The 9,279-nt window shown below is 43.6% G+C and overlaps 1 protein-coding gene across 1 annotated transcript; it reads right to left on the bottom strand.

Moving 5' to 3' along the window:
• Window positions 1-7,350: 7,350 nt before the first annotated feature.
• Window positions 7,351-9,049, bottom strand: LOC147733182 (uncharacterized). Its single transcript, XM_086955966.1, has 2 exons — window positions 8,932-9,049; window positions 7,351-8,270 (listed from the first exon to the last, which is right to left on the bottom strand). Exons 1-2 carry the CDS (start codon window positions 9,047-9,049, stop codon window positions 7,351-7,353), a joined length of 1,038 nt encoding a protein of 345 aa, XP_086812092.1.
• Between the last annotated feature and the right edge of the window lie 230 nt (window positions 9,050-9,279).

The raw sequence follows: 9,279 nt of genomic DNA on the forward strand, positions 1-9,279 counted from the left end.
CTCCCCATAGCAGGTATGCTAGGAGTTTTAGGATTTTTCAACATGGCACCCAATATTCTCTATCAAAAACACAAGAGAGGGGGGGACTGGGAGCTAGTGGAAAAAGGTCCAGTACCCATGCTACCAAGGTCAGACGTGTCAAACGCTGGAAGTTAACTGTTCCTAATAAAGTAGCTTGCTCATATGGCCGCCTAAAGTGTAAGTGAAAGGAGACCTGACTCCTTTATGGCTTAATGGTTGGATATGAAGAGAGGGGGGGGGGGGAATTCCTCCTGATTAGAGAAGTGCCCTCACACACCCATAAGAGGGTCATGCTTCATCATTGGGCATGGCTCCTCGTGGGGGTGGCGCTGCTGATCCCCACGGGCCATGCGAGAGAGCTGTTTGGCAGAGATCTTTTCAGAGGAATGTTGCAGTGGTGAGTGTGGGTGTGTGGGGAATAGCGCGAGTGAGTTAAAAATATCGTACTGGCACCCTAAGAGAATTTTGTTCTGGGGTCCGTGCAATATGGTTAAAATAACCTGGTTGTCAGAGTTGGGAGTATTTTCCTCTGTGATTCTCAGTGCAGGTGGTGATAATAAACAAACAGTTTGTTAAATGGTGAAAATGGTCCTTTCAAGTTGACATGGTTCAAGCCTATTGTGTTCCCTAATGGATCCAATGGTGATTCTTCAGGACACTGCAAATATTAAAGAGAGAGAAAAAGTGATACAGGGGTTCAAGACAGCGACACTCAATACACCCTCTAATTATACCTAGATTTGAGTGTGTGATCAGGGCGGGTCTGCACCTATACAAAATCGACCACCTTAGTATCAGTATCCAACCTGATAAAAGGAGAAATCAGCAAAATGTATAGGTCTGAATTAGTGTTGTTAATCCTGTAACAATAGGTCTAAATGCTGCAGATGCAAAGATAAAACATGCCTGAACAAACATGACATACACACCGGAATCTGGATTTAAGGTGACAGACACACTGCTCATCTGTGCGCATACATAATGTAATGGCAGTGAGTGGGTCAAACACACCAGAGGACACGAGGTGCGGACATGCCTGTAAAACCAGGGCTTACAAGCCGTGGTCCGGCGGTAAAGGTATAAATACACTGCTCATCTGAGCGCTTTCGTGACATAAAGGCAGTAGGTCAGAAAACACACAACACATAAATATATATGCCCTACCCCAAAACATTGTTCAGGGAATCCTCAACAGTGGGGGAAGCAGTTTGAGAGGTTACCTAGAGATGACATATTGGGAATGTTATGCTAGCTGCGGATGCTCCTAAAAACAGAGTATAAACTCACATGGTGCAGACAACAGATGGAAAATACTCACATTGACCTCATCGAATGACAGAACTGGTTCCTGCCCTCAGCTGCTCACTCGCCGGTGGGAAGGCGGTCGGTGGCACTCATTTTAAAAACGTGCGGCCGGTCCCCTAGTTATCTCCTCACTGTGGAGTGACGTTGGGGCATAGAGCAGTGCTCGTATTTCGCGAGTGGTATTTTTGGGTGCCATGTTGGAAGTAGGGTGGGAGTGGGAGAGAACTACATGTGTATGGTGCATGTCTCTCAGGGAATGTTCGTTTTTCACAAGAGCTTTCTTTTGAGCACCATGTTGGAAGTAGGGTGCGAGGGAGAGAGTACTGCCTGTGTGTGGTGCATGTCTCTCAGAAGAGGCACTTATTCAGAGGCAATTTTGGGAATTGAGAGACAAAGAAACATCATACCAGGGCCACCAAGCCAGATGTGAGTACTGCCTAAGTCAAAACACATTGGGCAGAACAAGGTAACTAGCCTGTGCTAGGGTGGAAGGGGCCATAGTATTACACTGCTCTGGGTGTCAGAAGCTGGAAAGGACTTGATCAGACTGTACATCACCGTGGGTCATACTATGAATGACCAGACTCAGTGGCTTCACAGTGTAAGTGGTGTATGTGGGGATAACCCTCATAAAGAGAGAGAGAAAGGTCTGGGTGGTAGACTGGTAGAAAAATTGATGATGAGTTTGGGGACAGTCCCTTATAATCTGTCAAAAATCCATCTAGAGTGGGAGATAGTGGACAGAAATAAAAAAGAAGTCAGTATAGTCACTTTGTTAATAGTGGTAACGGACCGTGTCACTGCCATGGATACGAAGTATCCTATAGGGTGGTATAATAGTGGTGCTGACAGATAAGACAGTCATTTAGTTAATGAATTCTGCCTAGGGAATGTCATCATTAAGTCCCCAAGTATTGGACTGTAAACAGAATACCAAGCGTTGTTGCTGAGTGAATAGGGTTCTCACAGGCCAGTTTGTGTGTATGTGTCTCCTTGCAAAACACACTGCCTTTATACAGACAACTTCAACAACAATATCTTAAGATCTTGGATTTCGCCTAATCCGATAACCAAACCTACCAACATTAAAACCCAAACATCTTTGATGCAAATCACAAGTAAGAATAGTATATCAAAATCCCAGTGATCATTGAACCCAAAATTAACATCGCCAGACCAAAAACTTCACATGTACCATAACAATCCACCAAAAATCAAAACACTTCAATAACACAGCAAAACACTCTCAATCACCAGAATCATTCCACCCTATTCGTATTTACAATCTGCTTCAAAGAGGAGCAACCCTGCGAGTCAGGATCCCCAAAAAATCCATGAGGAATATACACCTCAGAAAAACCCAGTGGCACTAGGGTCAGCGCAAAAAGGGAAATTTCATAAGCAGAAGAAGGTGCACTTTAACATGCAACCATCCTCTGCTACCACCAATGTGTGGACATGGGAAACCCCGCAATTTTGACACCCCAAAAGATGACATCATCAGAAAGTCCACCATTCGACGGACTCGAGATGGTGTTAATCCACAGTTTCATGAGGCAGTATGTCCTCGCGGTAAGGCACCTCCCAGCACATCAAAAATATCAGAAATTCACTCAAGTAAAAGGGCCCACTTAATAACTGAGTTCTAGATCAGCTAAATAGTTAAAATATTTCATTACAAATATCCAAAAAGGTGTTACAGAAAAATTGCTTGGAATGCTCTCTGTAAATAGTGCTTTACAGAGAAAAGCAAAATCACAAATATTCTATGTTCCAAATGGGCAGTAAAATCAAGAGAGAAATGGACAGCATCCCTAGCAGCATTCAGGAAAGCTCAGGAGAGTTATGGTTGGCTCATCCACAAAACTGAGGATTTATATAGGCTGATTTTATATATGAAACCATCAAAACTCAAGAACAATTGTGGTATGATAAAATGTATTACATTCTCAGCAAATCAGAGCACAATCTTATTAAGTGTCATATTCTAATCATGAAGATTTTTAAAGCTCATGGCTACCCAAAGGGCCCCCCATCATTAAGCCAACAATGGGAGATATCTGAAAGTGCCAAATTAGTTGAAAAGGATTGTTTTTAGCAGTTTCCTAAACTTAGGTTCAGACTCTGTTTTCCAGGTATGTTGTGGAAGCGAGTTCCAGAGCCTTGGGGGCTAGGAATGCAAAGGAACTTCCTTCATTCCTGGTTATTTAAATCCTAGGTAATGTAAACTGTGGCTGGCTAGTAGAGCGTAGTGTTCTTGCAGTGTTATAAGGTGTTCGGAGTCTCAGGATTAACAGCAGCCCTTCTTATACCTTGCTCAATGAGCTAAGCAGAGGGATTTGAAATATATTCTTTTATTTACTTGTAGCCAATGCAGGCTTACAGGTGGCTGGACAGCAGACTGATGTTTGGGGATTTTACATAGTATACGAGCAGCAGCATTTTGGATAACCTGTAGTCTTCTTTATGACAGCTTTGGGACTTCCCAAATATAGGGAGTTCCCATTATCCAGGCGTGAGATGGCTAATCCTAGCACCATTGTTCTGCATGATGGTTCAGGTATCCTTCTCAGAAGCTTCCTCAATGTTCTGAGTATGCCAAAACACATTGCTGCTAGCTTTTGTCTTGCATCGTCCAGCCAGATGCCCAAGCTATTCACCTCTGCTTTTAGGGTGGGTTGGCTGCCCAGACAGACTGTCCAGTTTATCTCCATCCACCTTGCGGGATTGCCTTCGCGCCTAAGGACTATCCCACACTATGAACAATGATTCTATCCTCTCTATTCTATTGTCATCCAGAGATGGTGGAACAAACTAGATACATGAAAAAGAGCAAGCTGATTATGAATGAATAGGGTACAGTGAGCAAGCGGAGAACCTTATTGTAAAGTTACAGTTTTGTGAAGATTAATTAAGAACAGCATGAACAATCATGAATGGAAATAAACAAACATGATTCTGCTTGTCCGTGTGCTGCTAAAATTAACTGTGTAATGTGCAGGTGGAAGACAGGCGAGACATTCATTTGGAGCAAGATAGCTGCTGGGCCCAAAAGAAGGTCCACTTAAAAAGAGTCAGGAAAAAGCATTTCTTCACATTATTGGAAATTCATGTTAAAGACAACATTACTATATCAGTGTGAACATGCGTATCTGAGTGTAAAACTACATTCTGCACATTGATAAAATTGTACAAAGAAATCTTCTATAACTTCAGGGATGAACAGGTACAGGTGTAAAGAAATTTCCAATAATGGTATCAGAATGACACTGGCTCGGGAGGCTAATGGCTCCTAGTGTGGTATCTGTGATGATCAGATGCAAGGAATGTGTGAGTCACAAGGATGACACTCAATGGATACAGGGGATGTGAGAGTCCTGCTTTTATCAGTGATGCACATTTACAGCGATAAGTCATGGTAACATTAGCGATGCACATTTACAGGGGGTGAGAGCGTTCTGGTATTATCAGTGATGGAGGAAATAATGCCTAGATGCATCAAACAAAATTGCATTCGCAAACGGTGCGAATCGCAAAATTCGGCCGTTTGCGAATGCAATTTATGCTTTTGGAATGCATCATTCATTGAATATTTTCGCATTTTTGGGAATCGCAATATTAATTGCGATTTCTTTAAAAAATCGCAAAAATTTTGATTCTGTGGGAAATTGCAAAAAAAATCGCAATTTGGTATTCTTAAATTTAGAAGAAGTTCAACCTGGTGCTAATTTAACTAACTACTTGCACTGCAGCTGTCAATCATCTGTGCTGCATATAAGGACCTCATAGACCTTGAGTTAGCCTTTCAGGATGGTTGCACTTTACTTTTTGGCTCGCAGGCAGAGGCTGAGAGTAGCTGCAGGATGGAGGAGAAGGCTCATAGAGGAGAGAATCTTTAGAGTGTGCATAACCTTACTGGGCCAGACGGAAGCAGAGATATTTACTAAGTATAGGCTGAATGGCACTTTAATATTAGATTTAATTCAGGAATTGGACCCAATTTTCCAGAGGCAAACACGCAGGACACAAGCCATACCAACCCATGTGCAGGTATTGTGTTCATTGCACCTCCTTGCTTCTGGGTCATTTCAGGGGTTAGTAGCCATTGCTGGTGGTGTCTCCCAGAGTTCACTTTCCAGATTTTTTAATGCCTTTCTAAATGCCATGTTACAAAGAATAAGGTATCATATAAAATTTCCTAGCACACAACAGGATTTAATGAAGACCAAACTGGATTTCTACAACATGGCTCAATTTCCTCATGTATTTGGCTGTGTAGATGGCACACATGTCCCCATTTGCCCACCCTCAGAAAATGAGTATATTTTTCGCAACAGAAAATGCTTCCATTCCCTTAATATTCAAGCAGTCTGTAATTCAAAAACCATTATTACAGACCTAGTTGCAAGTTACCCAGGAAGTGCCCATGACTCCTAAATTTTTAGACATAGTGCCATTCATGCTAGACTGCTTGCTGGTGAATTTGGAGATGGATACCTGCTAGGTAAATGTCTCATTCTACTAATCAAACTTTTCCTTTATCTTCACACATTTGTTTCTTTAAACTTTCAATTTACATTGTTTTCTATTGCAGGAGATAGTGCCTATGCAGTAAGGTCTTATATATTAACACCATACCTAAATCCAAGTACAAGGAAAGAGCAGCACTACAACCAGGCTCACATATCAACCAGGAATGTGATAGAGCGGACCTTTGGTGTGATGAAATCACGCTTTAGAATCTATACTACTATTATAAAGAGAGAACTTGCACCTTTTAGCAAGGTAAACTCGGGAACCACAGCGCCAATCCACACACCCAATATATTGTTGTAATCCTCAGGGTGTGTAGATGGACATAGGCTGTATAAAATTTTAAAAAAACGTAAATTAAAAAATGTAAGTTTCAAAACAAAGTAGTCCCCTAAAACAAGCGCCAGCCGCGACGTAGCGCTAATCGTGACCTACACCTGCGTGATGACGACAGGCGGGGAGGAGCGGTGACGAGCGGCGACGTGCGGCGAGGAGTGACGTGCGGCGAAGAGTGGCGCGGCGGCTCAGGTAAGGCGAGGCGTGAGCCGGTCCGGGCAATGTCGGTGCGGTTGGGGGCCCGGGAGTGGGGGCTAAGTCCAGTTGAGGTAAGGCAGAGGCGGGAGGCGGGCAGGAGGCGGGCGGGAGGCAGGCAGGCGGGCAGCGGTATACGCAATGCCGGGGCGGGCGGCGGGGGGCGGGGGCGGGGGACGGGCGGCCCGGCCGGGACTGAGCAAATGCTGAAAATGCAGCCCCCAGCCCCCTTCTGCCCCGTGGAACGCCGGGGCAGGCTGGGTATACTTGGCCTGTCATGTTTCCAAAGTTGATCAAATTACTGATTGAATGTCACTGCAATCAATAGAAGTGACAGGTGTTGGTCTCGGCGCAACTAACCATGCAGCCCCCAGCCCCCTTCTGCCCCCGGGCAACGCCGGGGTGGGCTGGGTATACGCAATGTCGGGGCGGGCGGCCCGGCCGGGACTAAGCAAATGCTGAAAATGCAGCCCCCAGCCCCCTTCTGCCCCCGGGCAACGCCGGGGCGGGCTGCTAGTACTTCATAAAACTGGTGGAGCATTGCAATACCAACCAGACATTTGCTGTAAAATAGTAGCAGCATGTGCAATGCTACACAATCTAGCAACTGAGAGAGGCATAGAACTTGATGAGGAAGATGTTTTACCTCCAAATGTCAATCAGCCTCCTCAATCACAAGCAAAAGCACATGGACCAGAGGCAGCAGAGGGGAGAAGGAGAAGGGCAGAGATCACACAGCATTACTTCTAAATGAGGTAAGAAACACTCTGAAAATGTATTGTTGTTGCAAGCAATGTACATTTTAATTCAAAATGAAACTGAAATGCATTTCCTTCATGGACTTTCACTGTATCCCAAACTTAATTGTGGTTTTTAAATCAGACATGTACAAATGATAAGTATTGAACCGTAAACAACTTTGACCTCATGAATACCACTCAAGAGGCATCACAGACAATGTCATTTCTTATGGCCACGCACTCCTAATGCCTTCCCTGTACTTTTCCCACTGTGCATGGTGATATTACTGGCATCATTCTGCTTCCTATTACTTCGCCGTGTGCCACTTAAGCAGTGCTCAGATGTGCCACTCACAGCACTGCCGGTACCACTCTCCCCCATTGGTATTTGCTTTTCTGGGGATGCCTTAGACTGTGAAATTCCTGATGGCTCAAATGTAGTCCCCACTCCCTTTTGAATATGTTCAAATGTTTTCATCAGAAGTACCTGGGTTGAAAGGGTCTGCTTGCAGAGGCCACGTGTACAATTTGAAAGGCGAGTCATTTCCCTGTTATGAGCCTGAATGTTGGTCAGTAGTCGTACCTGCCTGTTTCCACTTATATTTTGCTGTTTTTGCATCATTGTGCGCATGGTCTCCAAAGAATTGGCAATGCGGTCAAGCTTCAATGCAGATGTTTCATGGCCTGTCTTCATTACATTGATCATTTTATTCATACTGGTACCTAATGTACCCATTTGTTTGCTGATATGTCCTAGTTTTCCTTTAATAATCCTAATGTCTTTGCCTTGCAGGCGCTGTACCTTTAGTATTTTGTCCTCAACAAGATTGCCAGTGATGGGACCCTCTCCAACATGATCACTTTCTCTCACAGTACCTCGGCGCAAAGAAAACTGCTGAAGTCTCCTTCGCCTACTCATCCTTGGATTTGTGACTGTAGGAGTGCTTTGGGGTTGCCTTTCTGGTACATTGACATTCTGCTCAGTTTCAGAATCTGTCTGGAGCAGTTGTCGCACTCTCTGTCTTTCCCCTGGTTGTGAATTGGCTGCTGAAGTACTGGGAGCATTTTCCAACTGTGTTTCTTGAACTTCTTGGTTGTGGAAATCCCTTAAATCCTGCTCAATTATGTCTTGCAGTGCCTCTATGGTTTAAAAAATGCAAACATGATGTTAATTGAAGTTTGCACTTTCCTTTCATCGTGTAATAAAATGTAAAAATGTTGTCAGTGAAATGATTCTAGTCTCATTCATGATATTTCTTTATAACAATGAATTAAAAAAGAGAAAATGTACTGTTTTTGTGCATGATGGATTCCTAAAAACTACAACTCCCATAATGCACTGCTTTCATTTAACTAACGTTACTTGGCTGTTGCTGGTGACACACACAGATCATTTAATACACAACATATTTACAATGTTGAAAATCCATCAACAGTCATTAAATTAATGGGCTCCATTCAGATATTGAAAAGCACATACAATTCACTTACCTTCAGAAGGAATTGGAATCTCTGATGTATCAATGTTTATTACTCTGACTACAGCCTCATTCTAACAGTGTGCCTTCCACCATGTCTTCCAGGGGAGTGTTGGGTCTATCCCTAGGTGTTCCACCTCCAGTAAGCTTTGCTGATTTCATCCTCTTTGCTAGCTTCTCTTTTGCACGGCTGCGCAGGTCATACCATCTTTTTTGAAGATTGTTTATATCGCGATGTGCCACTCCTACTGCATTCACCTTTGATTGTATGCCAATCCATAGGTTCCTTTTAACAGCCTAAGGGACCTTCAGAGACAGCTTACCAAAAAGCTGCTCCTGTCTTGTAGTCACCTCCTCAATGAGGATTTCCAACTCTTGATCAGAAAACTTAATTTTCCTTTTCCTGGCTGGCCCCTCTTCAACAGGATTCTCATTTTCCATTTTTCAAACAAAATGTGAGGCACAGACTGCAGCAGCAACCTCCAGGGAAAGCTCACTCAGCAAACTGCCAAACCACACCTTCAAACAAGGGAGCAGATGCGCCTGATTGCTGTACTGGCTTTCAGGCAGTTGAATCAATGAGATTCATCATGTGTGTAAATTCGCAATTTGCGATATCGCAAATTGCGAATTCGCAATTAAGAATTCGCAATTTTAATGCGATTCGGTAA

This window comes from Lissotriton vulgaris, chromosome 2_1 (genome assembly GCF_964263255.1).
Source record: "Lissotriton vulgaris chromosome 2_1, aLisVul1.2, whole genome shotgun sequence".
Taxonomy (NCBI): Eukaryota; Metazoa; Chordata; class Amphibia; order Caudata; family Salamandridae; genus Lissotriton; species Lissotriton vulgaris.

What these genes read in the sequence shown, in the direction of transcription:
- LOC147733182 (XM_086955966.1), bottom strand. Translation starts at nt 9,049, where the DNA reads ATGGAAAATGAGAATCCTGTTGAAGAGGGGCCAGCCAGGAAAAGGAAA. An exon ending in AAGACAGGAGCAGCTTTTTG is followed by an intron (nt 8,271 to 8,931) that starts GTAAGCTGTCTC and finishes TTTAAACCATAG; the next exon opens with AGGCACTGCAAGACATAATT.